This window comes from Platalea leucorodia (genome assembly GCF_965183815.1).
Source record: "Platalea leucorodia genome assembly, chromosome: 2".
Lineage (NCBI taxonomy): Eukaryota > Metazoa > Chordata > Aves > Pelecaniformes > Threskiornithidae > Platalea > Platalea leucorodia.
Genome location: NC_138824.1, coordinates 33,220,692 through 33,241,036, shown reverse-complemented (window position 1 = coordinate 33,241,036; position 20,345 = coordinate 33,220,692). Strand labels below are relative to the sequence as shown.

The window sequence follows — 20,345 nt, the reverse complement described above, 5'->3', positions numbered from 1 at the left end:
CCATAACCGGGCAATCTTTTTCCTTAACTGTTTGCTCAATGAGCTTTTCTTAGATGTAGGACATGTAGTATCTTGAAATCATTATGACTGTGGTATCTTTCTTCAGTTTTCATAGGAAACAGATCTGTCACATTTTGAAACTTTTTTTTTTAAAATTTTATTTTATTTTAGGAACTGGTGCACAACTACATTTCCACTCACACGAGAACGTCACAAATGTAACTAAAATTAGGCTTGGATAACTTTGAAAACATACTACTATGTGCCCAAACCCAAATTTCTTACTTTAATACTTTATAACCCTGCCATGCTCTAGGAATTATTCTTCTGCATAGCTTCATTACTAGTCACAGTCAGATAGTTTTAATTCCTTCAAAGGCACAAAACTTCCACCTCTTCTCCAGTGTTGCTCCTACACCAGTGAATTCTTGTTTAAACATGCGTGGCAGTCTCATCAAAAGCATTTCTATCTCATTCGCAGAGATCTGAGAAAGAAATAAAGGTAAAATTAAAGTAAGAAAGCTGCCCTGTAGACTGGGAAGAGGAAATATGGAGAACAGAAATAAGGGGAGGAAAAAAAATCCAGGCCAGATGAAAACAACCAACTATTATTTTTTTTTTTTTAACCTTAGCCTGACATGAATTTCCAGACTCCAAAGCAAGTGCAGATTCCTTGCAGGAATGATTCTGCTTTTGTAAGGGGCATCCCACTGCAAAAGGAGACAACTGCTATGTCAGGGCTGCTGCCCCAGTGTGGTACGAAGTCCATCTAAGAACTACAGTTGCAGGTATACTTGCGAGGAGGAGGAAGCAAATGGGACCTTATTCTTCCTTCTCATCCCATGAGCTCTTGAATCCTTCTCCCAGCTCCATCAGTTTTCCTTTTGCAAAAGAACTAACACAGGGACTTTATTTTTAATCAGCTCACTTTTGTTACTTAGTGCTGACTATCCATGGAGACATCTTCTCCCAGTTTGGCCCAGTTCAGCAGCCCCAGATAACTAGGCAGTAAAGTTCCTTGACTTGGCATTGCTCAGGATGTTTTTATGGTTTTGAAAGCTTAATGACTGGTCACCTTCCTAATGGAAAGATGCTCTCATTGCAGAAAACACTTTCGCAAAGGCAACATTTCTGGTATAATCAGAAGGGAACTCAAGAAATGAACAGTCATGGAAAATGAACCATTTTATCCTACTGTTGCTTCTTCTAAAGTGATGGTCATGAAAGGAACAGTAAAGAAATCTATGGGTGCTGCCTGTTATCCACAGGTATCTCCATGGTTTGATAGGCTTCTCTGGCAATGATTATATTTCTGCTTATTCATACTAGTAGGAACCTTCCATGGCGAAAAGTTTTCTTTTTAAAACAATACATAAATATAAAATATGCTAATTATACCTCATTCCACCGAAGGGAGGTGAGGATATATCTATCACCTCTTATTTTCCTGAAGAGGTTAGTGCAGCAGAAAGATTAAATGATTTGTTAAAGGTGGCACTGAAAATCAGTGTTGGAGGCAGTCTAAAGCTCCGGAGTAATCAGGTCCACCTTTTACGTACTCTTATGGCAGTAACGCATAGCTGGTTACTTTTGGGTAACGTATCTGAGCTCTATACTAAGCCCTCAGCCCACACGGGTATGCTGACCTTACCATTCTTGTTCAGGTGACAAATGACAGGCTAACCATGGAAAGTAATTGAAATTCATCTCTGAGATTGCATCTCTGGATTGCGCTATTAAACAGTAATTTGTTGCTACAAGCAGTTACTTCCAAAACAAACCAGCGAGGTCAAATTTTGCAGCTCGTGTTTATTATGCAGCAGGTAGGTTCAGTGGTAGCTCCAGGGGCTGGTGCGTTGGCACCTCGGAGAGATGGAGACAACGCTCCTTCCATGAAGGCTGTGTTTGCAAGTTAAGGGTTTGATCCTGGCAGCCTCACAGAAGTCAACACATTACTCATGGGAGTGGAAATTCAAGGACAGAGCCCACGGACAGGCACAAGAAGAGACCGCAGCAGTGAAGGAGGAGAAAGTTGAAGAGCTCAGTGGACAGAAGCAATGAGCAGCCCAAGGAGCTGGTATTTTAAATGATTGCTGTTGTCACTCAAGAGATACAGAGCTGGAGGGGTCAGCCAGGGGAAAAAGCAGTTGAAACTTAGCCAAATGCTGTGTGTTAAAGAAGGACTTGAAAGACGACTGAGAAGACTGGGCAGACTGGGTGCTGCAGGAACTGGGGACAAGATGAAGGAAGGTGTACATGTGACAGAGGCAGGCAACAGAGAAGCAGAAGAGGAATGGTTGCAGGTTTGAAGCTCTGGATGTATCAGGTCTTGATAAAATCAGATTTTTAAAAAAAAAATTGAAAGTCACCAGTTTCTCACCTCTTTCTACCATCCTCATCCCTTACTCCCTTTTCATTGTGGGTAGCAGTGGACTGTAAAGCACTAGCAAATCTGAGCTGCCGTGGCCTGAGCCTAGTGCCTAAGAACCTGATCATCCTTCCTCACTCATCCATGCAATGGTCTTACTTCCAGTGGGCTTCTAGCTCAGGATCTCCTCTGCTTTTAGCTATACACTTTTTCATAGAAGCAGAAGAAGGGTCCTCCAGAGGCATGAAGCAGCCCATCAAAGCAGCCCATCAAAGCAGCTGGAAGGTGATCTTGGCTATGGGTGACATGGCTGGAGAGAGTGTTCAGGAACAACATATTACCAGGAGTTGTGTCTAACGACCACCACACAAGGAGTGACACTCACATTCTGAGTCCAGGTGCACACCATAGCTACATCCTGACTCCACGTTGCAAGAAGATCTGGGCAAGCACCATCGTCTCCATGTCCAGAGGAAGTATTGGCAGATGTGGATCAGAGCTGTGCCTAACTGCAGAGTGACCCCTGCATCTGCTAAGTATCTCATGCAGTCTAGCATCCTGCAGAGCTGTCGTTTAACACTTAGAGTAGCATTCACCTGATCAAAGGTGGCTATTTCACAGCTGAGCTTCTCACCCTTGACTTGCTTAATATTCAGTGGACAGGAATAGGCCTTTTTGGGGCTTGACTTCATCTCATCCTACAGTAGATATTTAAAAGTAAGTCAAAGCATCTTATCCTACAGATATGTATTGACTATGGACTGTATGAACTGATGCATTAAAAACCACTTTGCACACTATAGTGTGTTGGCCTCACCTTTTTGTTGGTCACACCTTCTCTGAATTTAGCAATAGGATCAGCCAATTCCTTTACGAGGCCTTCTCTGCTTCCACGTGCAGATGAAGGGTATGCTTCATGGTCCATTTTTGTGTCCATGAAAGTTCATGTTCAGTGTGACCCATGACTAACAACTTTTAGAAGAATAAGGAATCATCTCCTAAAACTCTGCACAGTTTGATGGCCATGGCTACACCTGCCTCTTGTTCTGCTTTCTTTCTCCTCAGCTGTATTTCAGGATCATGTATCATAAAATCAGCTGCTATCTTTGCCATTTAAAGCTCTGCTCTTCTTTGCCACAAAGAATAGCGAGGCAGCACAAGGCAAAGACCTCAACACAAGCACGTGCACCGTAATCTGCGAATGAATAAAGACTGCAAACCCCCAAGCCCCATATCCCATTATCTTTCTAATGGAAACGCACGAAGAGTTTAACCTGCAGAAAAGAATAATACAATATTTCTATAGAGAAAACAGATTTTGATTAAATTTTTTTACCCTAGAGTCCAACTGCTGCATATAAGACCAAAGATATTCTATATTGGCTCCAAAAGGGTGGACGTGAAGAAATGTGGATATGATACCTGTATTAAAAACAAATGAACACAAAGTATTGAAATTACCTCAGACAATATATCACTAAAATAAGAAAAATAATTCTGAATAGTCTGTTCTTGCAGGTTTTTCAGTATGAATTATGATTCTTATTTTTCTTACACAACCCAATAAACATTACAAAATGGCATATTTTTAATGCAGTCATAATAACATGGTAAACACAATAGCTCATCTTCAGGAATGACAGCAGTTAGCAAGTAAGTGACCAAGATAATATACTGATGAATAAAGGAATTTCTAAACAAAGACTTGCTGGAAGCATTTCAACTACCAATTTTATGCTTGATTTACCAATATAAAATTTTGGATATTGTAATGGTAAAATTATTGCTTTTTTCCCCTTCACTGGATGCTCTGTTGTGAAAACGTTTCATATAATTCTGTCAGAAACCTCACTCCCTCAAATTTTTCTAGTAATTACGCTGATGCTGGTTATGAAAAGTGCTTAACCCATATTACCCCTAACTGCTGCTGAAGAAAACACAAATCCTTTATGACATATTTACTTATTTACTTTCTCTTAAGAGAGAGCCATTTCTGTCTATCATCTTCATTGTTATTTACAAGATTGTTGTAAAAGGTATGGGAATAAAAGTGACTTAGGAGGAGTCAGGATCTAAGTCTAGAGATTTTTTCTGCAGTGAAAATCAAGTGACAGCATAATAATGATGACCAGGGAAAACAAGATTTGGGGCATCAGAATTGCTATTAAAAGCACTATCCAATCTCTCCTCTTCTAAACAAACAGTGAAAATACAAAATGGCGTGTGTGTTACTTACTGTTTGGGGAGAGTGGAACTGTAAGAATCAGAGCAAATATTTTCAACTCTGTTTGGATGGGTTTCTTAGCTGAACCACCCTGGGGGAAGTTCCTTATATTTAAAGCATAAACACCAGGATTAAAGATGCTTACAAATGACAAAAATGGGTCAGTGTATCTTGTGTACTGCAGGCCATGCTGCTTTCTTGATGCTGAATGAATTAGGATAATCTTGGATTTCATTTTTCCCCAAATACTGGCCATGGTTGAAAATGATAAGTAAAATTTAACTCATTTTAGACTGGCTTTGCAAAGAACATCTTTTTTCCTCCCTCATTTTTCCAATAGCATTTACAAACTTGTGATCCTGCAAAGGGAGGGGCGTGTGTTTCATTTTATACTATGGCGAGTCCTAGCAGCAGTTACCTTCTTTGTGCTGTGCGTGACCATAAGCACACACACAAGAGCTCTTGAAGCAAAAGCCCAGACCATCACACTTGGATGGGTTGACTGGCAATCCAATTTGTACTCAAATCACATTTTACCAGTGGCATTGCATTTGTTATGCGTGTTCCCAAGGCTTTTCAATTCAGGTTGTTCAAAGCTAGCTCTTTCATATAATGTAAATAAAAAGTAATTTGAAAATATTTTGTAGTTATTAACTGGAGTTCCATGATAACTTTTTAGTAATTTTTTTTCTTTTATGCTCTTTTCCTCCAAGACAATATGGAATTTTGTAAAATACAGACAAACTTAGCGAATGGATGGAGGCAAGGCCCATTTTTCCCTTGCTGCACCTGAACATGCTGCAGAGGAAGAGATAACATGAAATCTATCCAGACCAATCTTTTGCCTTTGAACTGTAACAATGAGCCAGTCGTGGGGGTATTACGACCAGTAATATCTGGGCTGAGATTACACTATTTATCTGAGTGTGCTACTGGACAGCTGGCAGATGGGATCCACTTTGGGATACTGCCACCACTTGTTACAGTCAAATAATGAGTGACCTAGAAAAAAAAAGTTCATCATTCTGTTCTTAAAATCCCATCCTTGCTACCCTTCTCACAGAAGTTATCTTTGAACAGATCAAATAATACTGTGCATTGCACTTAAAAGTTCAAAATTTTATTATAACAAGCAAAATAAAATCAATTCATACATTTCTGTACATCCCACTGTTCCACATCTCACCAGTCACAGGAAGTTTGTGTACTAAGCCCTTTACACATTTAAATACATTCTTCACTTTTAAATGACCTTTTTGGTCTGAACTGTCTGAATCCATGCCCCAGCAATAAACCAGCAACTTTTCTGGTGCTTAGCAGATGCAAATGAGTTGCATTTAAACAAATTAAGGTAGTTTTGGAACTATCACCTACTGGGATACCGCTGATTTTGTGAAAAGACCAAACCAAAGAAATGAAACCTGGTCTTTCAGGTCAGCATTCCTGTGAATGGCAACCATGCCACAGGGAGCACTTTGGACCGTGGGCCTTTAGGCTCCATGAAAACCTGCCCCACTGAAACCAAATGCAAAATGTGCACAGATATAAATGGGGCATTTTCCCTCCAAGGGTAGCATGGGTACAGCCATTCCTCTGTGGCTAAATGCTAGGTACCAGTTAGCTGGCCCACTGCCTATAAGCTTTAGCTTTTAGACACTCTTTAGGAGTTTATTTTAAAGATTTTATTCTAGGTAAAGGATATGACAGTCCTTGTGGTATTCTTTATAAATATTCATATTGCTAATTCCCTCACCTAATGTCAAAAGAATAAATCTAGCTTGCTTAATACATCCAGTATACATATTTTTTGCTTGGTAGTTTGCTAATATTATTTGCATCCCCTTCTCCTTCACCATTTTGTCTAATAATCAGATAACAAGTTATACAATTCTAGCATGCTAAATCTTGATGTAAATAGAGTCTTCATACATTCATGCTGGAAGTCTAAATGCAGATCCTGCAATTTTCTTCATACCTGAAATTCTTTCATTAAACTCTGCAGAATTTTTCAGAAAGCAGAAGTTCATTTGTATTTTAGAATTTCTCTTACTAAACGCCATTATGAATACAGATGAGAAATAAAAAAAATCTTTTTTTTTTTTTACTTGTATTAGCACAAAGATGCATGTAAACACATACACAAACCAAAAACTTCTTAAAAGGCATTTTGTTCTCAAAAATCTTCTTTGGGGTTATCTTACCTATTAATAGTGCCTCTTTCTCTGATTTTAGACCTGGGCTTCGTTTCTCTGAATTTTTTTCTCTGTCTTGGTTGACCAATGCTACTGTCAATACGTTGATTTCCTATAAAGTTTAAAAAAAAAAAAAAAAAAACAACAGGTGGTCATGTAGGTTTCATTTACTCCAATTAAACCTGTCTGCTTCCTTTTAACTCTATAAAAAAGATCATTACTTTAATTCACACCTAAAGACAAGCCGATTATAAATAATTGATTTGTTTGCAGAATATTAAGACACTTTTTGAAGTACCTTTATGTCAAGAGCTGCCAAGAAGGGAAATTTTGCTTGTGGAGTAAGTAATAACTTTGGTGCTAGTGCTTCTTCATTATAACAGCTTGAAAGATGTGCAATAAAGTGTGGGGATGGTCAGAAAACTCACATTTTCTAGCTATTAAAGCTGTAAACAAAGACCGCCTCTAGGGAACATGGATGGAAACATTCAGCTACAGCTATAAGAGTAAATTCAACAGTCACTAGCAATGTTTCTCGCTACTAGAGCACAACCATCTACCCTGTTATACTCTTCAGCCAGTGCCTGGCATGGTGTTGGCCCCTATCCCAAACAATTCCCAGGCACGTTTTGGGGGTCAGCACATTTCAGGGACGATTCCTAACAGGCAGTTTGCATAAAGCTGCCTTGTTTTGAGGACTGAAAGAGAGCCAGCCTTAAGGGCAAACAAGTCAAGGCTCTTGCTTTGAGCTCCTTTTTCTGCAAACAGGTGGCCTGAACCATCCCAATCTCAGCCAAGCCATCACGTTAGATGCTCCATCAGAAGTACCGAGGCTGTTGTGTGACACAGATTGCTCTTCTCCTGGGTATATGTGAAGTAAACAAAAGTTATCTCTATTTCAGGGGCATGTAAGTGGCCTCAAAGTGCATTGCACAATATTCAAGCATATACATGGGCTGTTTCCATGGAGCAACCGATATGCAGTAACTCGTTCCTTGGTGAGGCAGTGACTCACGCTGCTGCATCTGCTCTGTGAAATGCTCAGCAGTTCCATGCAAAACCTCGGAGGCAGAGAGCATGGGGTTGGAGATATGGTGGTGTGAGGTGGGACTGTGCAGGAATGGTGCTCTTGTTCTGGTTGGGGGAGTCAAGGTAAGCAGCTGGAGGCTGCATGGGACTGGGCAGCCTTAAATGCAAGTAAATTTGCACTATTCGGTGTAATGATGTGGCCCATCTAGAACATGCACTCGGGGTGGTGCTTTGCTCCAAAACTCTTGGCAAGCATTTTTGGCGATAAAAGAGACACACTGGGCTTGGGTCGCTCTAGGGCATTTCTGAAGATGTGAATAATCCATCCTAAAAAAAGGCAAAAACTCCAAAATATGTCCGATGTGCCTCTTTATAAATGACTAAAAGCTTCACAATCTGTGAGACTGGTAAAAAGAGTCAGGCACTTCCTTTTTTCAATTAAAAAAAAAAACCCAAACAAAAACCCCTCCAACACAAAAAACCCTCAGTGATGTACTCTCTGCTCTTTATAGGCTGACTCCAAGGAGCAGCTGCCTGATATGCAGTGCCTGATGGCTCAGATGCATCATGGGTTCAAATGTTCCCTCATGTTGTGAAGAGGAACAAATTGCCATGCGTCAGCTAAGAAACTGCCTGTGCATTTGAGTGACATACATGCGTATGTGTATCCTTAGCCCCCAGCAACAAGGGGCTATGACAGACCTTAGTCCACAGTGAAGGAGGAGAGAGACGCATTGAGCCACCTGTGGTTTGCTGCAGGTGTAGTGGCCAACTGGGGCATGTCTCCTGGCCAGACGTCTATCTGTAGTTGTGTACATGTAAGCTAGTCAGCCTTTGCTGCCTTTTCAGTCAGTAGAAATGAAATAACTTTTTAGTCATGTATTTTACTTATTTACTTTAGGTTGAAATAAATTGGACCTTAGAGGTGCCTGTTTCGTATTCCTCATTGGCTGCAAAGGGAAACTTCTAGCACAGATTTAGACACCTATGGGTAGGAGGGAGTCTGCAGTTCAAAAGTTGCGGTGATCCCCTCTTAAAATAATGGTGTGCCTGAGCGCTCTGGCAGCTACATCACCTTGACACTAACAGTCCTGTAGTGTTGTAAAGCACAGGGCGCGTTATAGCAGCAGGAGTATGCTCTAAGTTGTCCAGTACTGTTGATTCCCCTCCTGATAGAGCCAAAGGCTAATGCAAACACTCATCTACTGCTGACCATGACATCCAAGAACAGCGAAAGAAAACACAGGGAAGAAACAGAAATAAGAGAACTGTTTGCATGAATTTCTCCATAAGGGCAGTAACGACAAGGGGGTTACAGATCAGAAGAACAGAGATGGATAACAGATTTCATGATACTGCAGCAGAAGAGCAGAGCACCATATGCCACCAGAGCTTGTATAGGTTAAGATGTAACTTTTGACTCCATCAGAGATAGAAAAGCAGTCTAAAAATAACAATTCCTGAGAGGGGAAGTAGAGAGCAGAGAGATGTGTATTTGATATAACAGGCCCCAAACACAACACACTAGCAGTTTCAGATGGGATTAGAAGTTTTGTCAAGCAGTGATGCAGAGAAAGAAACTATATTCCCATTGGGAACAACGAACAGATGGATTCTCATTTAATGCCTAGATTTGAGCCTGTGCAGAACATTTTGTATGATTTATAGGACAGTGTAAATGGATGCTAAAGGAAGTCACATCAAGTCTCCCTTAACTGTGGGTTGGTACAGAGGATAAAGGAGTAAAAAACTGGTTATGGGGGAGCCTGAGGAAACTAAGAGTGGCAAAGATAACTACTCAGCAAACGACTGGCTTTAGAAGAAGGTTGCAGGTTCTTGGAGGTTTGAAAAGGAGAGGTTTCTGCCATCCAAAAGTACATGCCTCACAGAAGATGATAAATTAGACAACTCTGATGTATTCAGCAGCCAAAATTAGCTTGCACAGGCCATGAGAAAATCCAGGGTGTGCATGGTCACATAAAGGATTCAGTAGCAATGCTGCTAGGAATTAATGGTGATTTAAGAGAAACAGGCGTAATTGTGTCTAAAAATGAGTGTGAAATTCACCTAGAAACCAGGCTAATTATAGTGTAAGTGAAAACCTTAAGTATCCGACTACACACTGCAGATACAAATCTGGTACCTCCGAAGCCTCTACAACAAATCCTCATGCAGTTAATTTGCACATTTTTAGAGGCGCTACTTATACCAACCCACAGAAATAAGACTTTTAAGAGTACAAAGGTGAATGAGGCAATAACTAATTGGAAACAAACAGTTAGGTCACCTCTCTGACATGAGAAAAAGCTACTGATCACCAGATGCCTGAGGAAAATTATTTAATGTATACTACATTACAGTATTTCCTTTCTTTCCTGGAGACCATCCTTTATTTAGCAAATTATATTTTCTGAGGCCCTAAGCAGTCTCCTTCAGCAGGTTTCATTATAAAAGGAATATTTTGCTACCATCTGTCAGTTACTGCATTAAAGGACAAGAACACAGCTAGGCATGTGCAAACCAGTACTTATGAGAAGCGAAATGACCTTGCAAGAACTCAATACAGTATGTGGATGGCTTAATCCAGGTTAAATCACACCTGGAGATCATTAGAGACCTGGCCATATTCATCATTCAAAAATTACGTCAGGTAGTGGAGAACATGGGGGCTCGATTTGATGATGACAGCTCCAGAGCAGCTCAGCATGAATGCAACCATTCTGTGTGATGCTCTCACCATTGCCAGCTCGGAGCTTTTCCCTGCAAATGACACTTTCATCGATCAGCAGATGATGAAAAGACACGAATTTCCCTCACAAACCCTATGATTCTGCAGACACCTCTTGGGACCAGCATTTTGATTTGGGGCTCCCTGCTTTTGAACCAGGGAGGGAAAGACAGAGAGAGAGTGTCTCTAGAAAACTTTCAGGAGAACTTGCTGGATAAAACGGAGGACAGCAAATAACAATTTTCTCACATGGACTATGAATTTCCACAGGCAGAACTCTGACACCACCACTGACATGGAGCTGATGGCTGTGGAGAGTCATACACGGCTGTTTTCGCACATGGATGCCATGTCCTGGCCATAAGGTGGGACAGAAGTTGGGTTTTTGTCATTCGCTCATGTACCCTGGCTTCTTTTGGAAGCAAATGCAGAGGCATGGGCAAGTGGATTGCTCCAAAAGGTGCCTGGTCTCACTGTCCACCATGGCCCACCACAGAGCAGCTGGGTCCCACACTGTAGACACAGCAAATAAGAGTGCAACTCCTGGGAGAGCTGCATTTGCCAGGGAGAGACACAGATGTCCTCAAGAGCAGAAGAGATGTGGTGACTTTCTACAGAGGATAGTCACAGGTACTGTAGAACAAAAGGCTAGCTCTGCACTCTGGGGACTAGCAGATCAGAAAGCGCCAGATATTTAGGCTGGATGACTTGGGTCTTTCAGTCCTTCATTGGTTTCTTTTTCCGCCCTATGGGAAAGTATGATATTAAATAAAAAGTTCTCAATCCAGACATCAGTCATCCTCTACAGGCCAGTCTTGCACCAGTGCAAAAAAGGCAGACAGAATATAAAATGTCTGCTCTTGCCTGGGGCTTCTCTCTTTAGCAAAAGTGGTTCTCATTAGCCTAAAAAGTTCTCTAATCCTGAAAACATATGCTAGCTAGCATTCCTAAAAATGGGAGAAGGGAGGACTTGCCATTCCCCATAAATGCTGACCAAGAGCTGAGCAGGGTTTGAACAGTAGCTGCTCTACCTGGAAACTACTCCTGCCAAAGTGCAGTTCCACATCAGTGCAGGACTCTGCTTGAAAGGCAGAATATGGGATTTAATGAATGTGACATTGAAGACACCTGGCATGTCATCAGGATGCAAATGACAAATATCCAAAGAGCTGAAATACTCCCTGTGCTATCTGAGTAATCCAAATATTTGATAATTACCTTTAAATCTAGGGGGAATGATGACTGCTTGCATATTGTCTTCAAAGACCTCATTCCCTTTGTTGTAGTATACGGGATTCTGCAGAATTGTGTGGTGAAGGGGTAAAATAATATTACGCCTTCTGAAAAACCCAGTTAAAAAAAAATCCTACCAAGCTCTGGAAGAGTTTGCAGGATATATTGGCATTTGTACTATATGTACAAAGCAAATTGTCTGAGGCATTAAAACAGTAGCAGAAGAAGGAAAGACTAGATGTTGGGCACAGCAGGCATATGACAGAGCAACCACTGAATGTTGTTAGATGTAAGGCGTACACCGCACTTTCTCATCAGCCAGGGGATTTATGAGAGAAAATGAGTAGAAGGAGAAAAAACCTATATATCTGAAACATAAGCAAAAATCTTGCAGGCTATTAACAGCAGGCCAGAGAGATGCTGTAAACTTGAAAAGAAAAGGTAATTCTATGATTTTGATAAAAGAAAGAACCATGCACATGTGATACCAAACCTGCAGTCCTTAAGCTCTTGAAAGGCATACATGTACCTGCTCTGAGTCCACAGAACTGGGCTTAGACTTTAGATGTGCTTGCCCAAACTGCTTATTGACGGCCAGGTTTGACGATTCTACTGCAAACATGGGTAGAAACTGGCCCGTGACATGAAGACTGAACATTTTTCATTCATTTTCATTTACCTGGGGATCTCTTAAAGTCTGGTATAGTTCTGTTTGCTTTGCCGGTCTTTCTTTAAATGTACTTCAGACCCACATCTGAAAATTTAATCTTGCTGTTTTAACCTGAATGGATCCTAATTCAATTTCCAATCAAGTGAATGGAAGCCTTGCAATAGTTTCAATGCACATCAAGTCAGGCATCTTAAATTTACGGGGACATGCAAGGTTGAGGTACAGAACAACTTCTGACAGCTTAACATGGTTGTCAGTTGAGGATGGGCTACTGTCCTTGTCTATGTTCTTATCCATGGTGAATACAAAATTATTCAATCCAAGTTGAGCTAAACTACAATGAAAGAGCTTATTTAAATTTAACTTAAATCAAATTTCCTTGCAAATGTGGCAATGTGTAAGTACACTCACAGACAGTGATCGTGACTCAGATGATCACAGAATCACAAAATCACTCAGGTGACCTTAGGAGGTCTCTAGTCCAACCTCCTGCTCAAAGCAGGGTCAGAGCTCATGGATAAGCAACAAGGGGTAATAGTCCAATGGCTGGATAAGCCTCAGCAGTTTCTCTGCAACTTCCCAGTTCTGCGCCCTCATCAAACAACATGTGGGATGTGTCATCAACAGATGTGCCTCTGTCCCATGCAGAAGGGATTTTCCAACCACCATCACTTGCTGCTTCCTCCTCATATTTGTGATTAAAGTCTTATCTCCACGAGCACAAAGAAGGACAGAGGTACCATCACAGATGGGGAAAGCCCGATAACCTAATCAGAGAAAAGAGAGTCCCCTGACCCAGCTCCTCCCAGGGCTGTCACAGGAGAGCATCAGCCCCAGGGGTCAAGCATGACACCTATCAAGACCAGTCAATGGAAGCTGTCTCTGGATCATCTTACAGACCGAGGGAGGCACTGCCCGTAGGGGTACGGCACTTGTTATGGGATGTAGGGGAAGAGCATCTTGGGATAGTACAAGACTTAGTTGAGGGTCCTTAGTGGGGAAACAAAAGGCAGGAAAAGGGAGGGATCATGGTGGTTTAAGAAGGGAATAAAAGGGACTGGTCGCATGTAAACAGGTTGTTGGTTAGTACACTTGTCTGGCCATGCCATGCCCTGATCAGTGCATCGCACTCATTAAACTCAATTTCTAACTCTTTTCCTGGGTGAGGGAAACTCTATTCTGTGTGCATGAGGGTGTGTAAGGGGGTCCAAGCACAGCAGCTGGAGTGGGACCAGGGGTCAGACAGCCGTCTGTCTGGGGTGCCGCAGTTAAGAGAGACCACTCTGTGTGCGTATGCTGCTCTGTGATCACTCGTGAGCATCAAGCCAGACCAGCCACTGAGTAGGATAACAAGCCTGGGAGCCACGTATTGAAGTGGCCATAGGTCTGGGATGGATACAGGAGAGACCGGAGAGACCAGAGAGACCGCGCGTGACCTACTGGAGGGACCAGGGGGTCTGCGCCAGCAACTGGGGACATCGTGGGGGCTGGGGGATGATTAAAAGACCTGTTTATGTGTGAGTGTATGTGTGAGGCAGGGGTCAGCTATGGGATAGACTGAGAGTCAAATGCCAGTTACTGGAGGGATCCACACTGTATATATGTGTAAGTCTGCATATATATTTCCCACTAATGGCTCTTTATCTTGATCAGCCAGAAAGGGGAGCAAGATGAGGCCATCAGTGCTGTTTGTGTTTACGAATGCTGAGCTTGTGTTGATCTGTGTGGCTGCCCATGTGTATATGTATGCACGTGACGCATGTGTTGTATACACGTGTTGGTGCACGTGCCTGTGAGGAATACGTGCTCAGCCTCGCTGCAGGTTGTTCACATGGAGCTATGACCACTTTGCCTCTGTCGGGCTGCAGGATTCAGCAGCTCCCGACAACAGCAATGCTTGGTTTGGGCCAAATGGCTCTAATTCTTCCTTTAATGGAGCTTGTTCCCCTTCACGGGCTGCTATGGCACTGTGCTGTGATGCGACATGTTGAAATTTGGTTGAGTGTCTGAACTCTGAAAGTAACTCAAAATTCTCCAGGAACATCGTGTGTGTTACACAGCTCTTCTTTCAGCATGTCCTCTTACAGTGACTGTTTCTCACTCTCTGCTGACTACTCCTCTAAAAATACTCTAATGACTAGAAAATTGCTCATAATCTTTTATTAATATAATTCTTTTGTTGCTGCAAATGAATTGATCTTGTGCTAGGAAATTAACTACTTCCTAGAAATATTGTATTTTACATGGTCCTGGTTCCTCACAGCCTAAGAGTTGATTTCAGTGAAGTGGCTGAGACTGTTAGGTGGTCTTGCTGACACACTGTCTATGTGTAGAGAGGTTTCTTGGCCTTTTCTGTGTGCACTGGGATAACTCAGTTTACAGTAACAAATTACAGTGTTGCATCACGTATAAGAAGAACACAGCAAGGAATGAGGCATCCAACCACCTGCCCAAACCCTGAGCTCTCACCAGCGGCCTGCGCTACTTCTAGACTTAGCACCAGGTCACCAATACAGTAAAAAACCCCTTGATTTTCGGTGGGTTTTTTCCAGGGTCTCAGAGGATCCTTCTGCTTCTACTGTCTACCTAGTGATGCAGAAGTAGGTATTTGCCATATGCTACACTGCTGGTGAATGTTGTAACAGTTTTTGCTTGTGACTGGTCTATCATTAGAAATGATACAGACCAGGTGTCAACTTTTCATTCAGATCAAGCCTAAACTTGACAACTTATTTTCTGCTATGCAAGAAACCAGTGTTGGTTTTGTGAGCCACAGCACACTGTAATTACTTTTAAAGTACACTAATATAGAAATTTACTTTTAAAGTACACTAATATAGAATTTACCACAACTGTAAATTTAAGAGTGCACTGGTATTAACAAATAAACAGTTGACGACTGGGTTGAAAAATTATCTGGCATTAAAATTATAGGAACAACAATGAAGAAAAATTAGAACGGTGAATATAAGACCTTGCAAACGAAGCACTTCAAACACACCTCTATGCATCTAAGATTCGTTTGTCTGATTTATCCTACATGATAGAAGTGTTTTCAGGAGCGAAGATTTATTGTATTATGGTGCTCTTGACATCCTATTTTTCCGATCCATTTGCCAGAGAGATGCTTTTAACTTTTTCATTACAAAGCTTTTACTATTATAACTTTCACCTGCTGAGTTTAGGCAACTAGCAATAATCTGAAAATGCTTTTATCATTGAAACTATCTCTTTATATTGTTCTCATTGTATTTGAGCACATCTATTTTATGGGAATGTACATATGCAAAATATGGATGACTAATATGAAAGTTACTTCATGCTTATTTTTAAAAGTATGATCAGGTTGCTTCATTTTCTAAAGCTGGATTTATGTGTAGGTTCCTGATGTCTTAACACAGATGTTTTATGTGATGTGAAGGTGGTTGTTTTGCAAGGGAAAAGGTAATTGTCATTTTGCACACTTTGTGCTAGGGAACTGAAACAAACCAATGGCTGGCTGAACGAAAGCATCGCCTGCCCACCAGCTCTGCTGAAGTCATTGTGGGAGGGGATACTTCATGTTTACTTCAGACTGAGAACTTGTGAAAGCCCTTTCAAATGGTCTTTAACACAAATACTGCTCTAGCAATCTCCTCGAGAATGATGCACTTCTAAAAAAAAAGTGGAAGACAGAAAAAAAAGGCAATTTGTTTCCCTTCTGGGATGTGTAGAATTGTTCTGAATATGTCTTTGCTGAAATAAAAGGAAATCATTGGGGGGGCGGGAAACAACCTTAAATGTTTTATGAGAGTGAATGGTTTTCAGCAAGGATTTGTATTTGAAAGATACTAATTTTAGGTATCTGAAAACCCAGGGCAACCCCCCTATTCACAGGAATCTCCACATCTGAATATATGAAAGGTACTTGAAACAAACAATTTGGAGCTCTCGTTCCTTTGGATTGGATCTTGATTAGGATGATGAACTCTTCTTCCAAGAAGAGTGTCTCCTGGGAATACTGAAGTTCCTTTCTCGCTTCTGTCACTTTTTGCTGTCTATTCCTTGAAGGACTTTGGCAGGTTGGCGAGAGCCTGGATGTGGTGTACAACCCCCAGGACTGCGGTAGCTGTGGCTGAAGCAGAGGTGGCCTGTCATCCTTCAGGTGGTTGCGGGGGAGCCTGAGTGCTCTGACAAGCCAATCTGCCTTGTACGCTGTGTGGGTTAAGCACACAGCTGCATATGTATAAGGCTGAATGTTACTCCTCGCTAGAAATGACGGGATGACTCCTGTGTATATGTGCAGTATAAATACTCGGGGAAAATGCTTTGGGATGAAAGGCTGCACAGAATGATCAGATATTATTAAAATGTCAGGTAGCTCTGGGCATTGAAGAACTGTCTCCCTGTGGAGCTCATATGAAATTTAAAGTCAAAAAACTTTTGTGATTTGCTGAGTGGGTGGCTGAATGGGTTTTATCATTGTGTCTCAGAGTTCTCTCTTCTCCCTCAGATGATGGGAATTCACTCCAATCAAAAGCCAAGTTAATGCCACTCTGACACTTTTAATTAGGGACAAGGGAAGTGGTGCGATTTCTTGCTGCACATTAACAAAGGGGTTATCGCTACAGCCCAGATCTGCTTCAGGTAGCACAGTCCGTGTCAGAATATACCTTGGTCTGCTGTAGCCGTTTGCTCCCCGTCGATTTAGACCGTGGCTGAAACCACAGAGACTGTGATTCAGCCAGCAGAGAGATCTGTACCGTGCTAATGAAACTCTATTGCCGTCCTCTAATGTGCTGGGGCAGCGAAGGGGAGAACTCAGGGGGACTTGATCTATCAGTGTGTAAGAACTTCTGAAGGCTGAGCAGGCTCTTTGATAACACGGTCCTAAACAGCCAGTTAAACTCCTGTTATTTTTCAGGCCTCACAGTATTGAATTCATGAGGTGGTCATTCCTCATGCCTGCTGTGGTAAGAAAGCTGCTGATCTGCGAATGGTCATAGCTGCTTGAATTTATCATACTCTACATGCCTTAAATTGAAGGAAATGAGAAGAAATGAGTGATGGAAGGGCTACAAATAAATGCCTGGAATGGAAAAGGCAGGGAGTAGAAAGAGGCACGGCCACTCCTCACCCCCTGGTCCTATCCCCACCGGGACAGCAGAACCTGAATACAGACAGTCAATGGGTCTCTGCAGTCCCTGGGGGCTTTACGCCTCACTCCAGTCAGGCTGCAGGCTTCTTGCACCTTCTTTTAACAACGTAACACACTCATGATGAGAAACCAAGCCCCACATGTCTCTCTTCAAGGGGCTATCCTCATCTTTGCACTGCACCATTACTCTTGCTTATCCTCTTTAGACAATTAACTGCATTTGTTCAATGAATTAGTCAACTGAATACAACCTTGCAAAGGGGAGCAGTTACAACAGAGGGGCTGGAGAGTGCACGTAGCTCATGCTCTTCTCAGAAGATGCAGCTTTGAACCTTCTCAGGTGGAGGAGAGAATCAAACCCCAACTTCTGGCATCCCCTGCGAGGGACATAACCCTTGAGCTCTCGGGTATGGAAAGGCTGCCAGCATCCCCTCCCTACCCTCAAACGCACCCAGCTGTCATCACCGCACTTTTTGCAGCACCCACCTGCTCCCATGTGCTCCAGAAATGCCTGCTGCAAGGCCAGAGGACCCCAGCCAAGCCGAGGCAGCTACTCCCTGACTCACATCAGCTTACGAACCCCAGGAACCCAGGAAGCTCAGACAGAAAAGAAACACACTTTTCCTGACATGTGCAAAACCTGCACTGGGGTTTTCTGGCCTATAACTTTAGGGCCAAATTGCTTTTATGTTAGCCATGTAGAGCATATTTTTTTATCACAAGCCTGTGTTGTTCTGCAAAGAGCAAGCCTTTTGAAGAGTGGGCTAGCCAGCAAATGGCTGTTGCACTCACAAGGAAGTGAAGCAAAAGCATCAGCAACCACTTGCGATCTTCATCAATAAGGGCAACCAACTTTTGTCCCATAGTCCCGAATCACTGGGACGATTTGAGCAGGCCTTGCACTCTTCTAGCTCCCTCTCCTCTCCCTGTGTTCAAGGGCCCTTCTCATCTCACCTGGCTTGATGTGACGCAGTCACACAGCACGGAGGTGCGCCATCCTATGGCAGGTGTGTACTAACACATACACTGACATGGGACGTTCACAGCAGGTACCCTTGGGTGCTTCTATTAAAGGTTTGCATAGTGAAGTAGAAGAACAGAACTCTGATGAGATTGATGGAATTACAGACTTCTCCAAAAATTCAAGGGGGTTAGCTTTTTAAATCTTTGCCCAGCTTGTTGCAAAAATGAGCCTCATTTAAGAGCTGTCTTTACTTGTCTTTGGTAAAGATCATCAGTGATTAACCATACTATGTGAAAAGAGAAGACTAGAATGTAGTTAGGGATAACATCACTTTCAGTGTAGCATAAAGTGAGCAATTTAGTAAAATGGTTGAAATATTTCACCCGGGGTATACTCCTCCTCAGAGTCAGGGATCATCTGGTAACTGCTTGAAAAGCAGATACAGAGGGGAAAAATTAAAGGAAGAATCAACATCAAATGTAAGATGCTTGGTTGAACTTGAGAAATGCTCTGATAACAGCTTCAAGCATTCAAATGGAAAAATGCATCCCTACTTAATATTATTGATTTCATGTTTGGAGAAAAAACCACAGAATATTGTGTCCAAGCTGCTGGAGATGCTAACTGGAGGCAGACAGATGAATGAGGTCAAAGTCATTACTTTGTTCAAACAATGAAACTCAAACAGAACAAAAAGCTGCTAAAAACACTTGTGGTGAAATCAGTTTCACTCTCTGAAATATATTCATTTTATTATACCTTGGTGATAATGAAGTAACCCTAAAAGTCTTTTGGTGAAATCCTCGCTTTTTAACCTGATGGGAATTTAATTATTGACTTCAACAGAGTCAAGACTTTACCATGCAATTGCAATCTGGGCGTTCAAAATGGTTCTGCGACCATGACCCATCTCTTGCTTTGGTCTGAACTCGGAGGATTGATAATCTTGACTACCATTTTATAGCACTTTTACAAAGGGTAGGAGTTATTCACAGGAGCTATCCTCCACCTAAGGAAGGCAGATAGCTGTCAAGGGAGAGCACCAAACTCCTGGAAGAAGATCACTGAGTACTTCTAAAGTAAGGCTTATGTAAAAAAATCTCCCTTTCTCCATTAATAATAGAGGGATACCATGGATGTTAACCTTCCCACCCCCATGCGATATATTCACCAAGGCTATATAACTGTATTTGCATGCAGTGCCCTATGTATACTGAACTCGGCAGTGAGCAAAAGGAGATCTTTCTTTGATCAAAACGCAGAATTAACCTATATACAAGAGGCTCCACAGAAAGCCACTGAACTTACAGAAACAGTGGAAGAATAAATTGCCTTTATAGAGTTAGCCACAAAACATGTGATTAGCATTTTCAGTTTGCAACATGTTCTCTACTCGAGCACACCTCCCAGGCAAGATTTTTTTTTTTAGGTTGGGACTAATCAGGTCCCAAGAATCTGGGAACATCCTGGAAGAGGATTATATCTGAAATTATAGTTGTCCATTGGCCCTTATTTTCTCTTCAGTTAAGAAGAGATGTGAATTAAATATCATTATGTGCAGCAATGAAGAGGAAATTAAATGGGGGTAGATTAGAAGCAAGAAGCAATCTTTTCCTAACCACAGGGCTGGAGGAAATGAATGCTCAGTGACAGCACCTCTGGCAGTCCTGGGTGTTGAAGTCTCTGTTAACACCAGGCCAGGATCCCAGGCTCTATGTACCGCCTGAGCCTGACATTTGGCCTTTCCTGCCACAGAGCATAGATGGGAAATGTCAATAGGCATAACAAATATTACTGCAT

At 42.0% G+C, this 20,345-nt stretch overlaps 1 protein-coding gene across 1 annotated transcript in view; it reads right to left on the bottom strand.

Moving 5' to 3' along the window:
* Positions 1 to 353: 353 nt before the first annotated feature.
* ENOX1 (ecto-NOX disulfide-thiol exchanger 1) overlaps positions 354 to 20,345 on the bottom strand; it is a gene marked incomplete at its 3' end in the record, with an annotated part of 140,610 nt that continues 120,618 nt past the window's right edge. Inside the window, exons 11-13 of the mRNA XM_082305147.1 lie at positions 6,794 to 6,896; positions 3,705 to 3,790; positions 354 to 485 (exon numbers count right to left, since the gene is read on the bottom strand). Coding sequence (XP_082161273.1) covers positions 354 to 485; positions 3,705 to 3,790; positions 6,794 to 6,896 — 321 coding nt within the window. The remainder of the gene's footprint in view (positions 486 to 3,704; positions 3,791 to 6,793; positions 6,897 to 20,345) is intronic.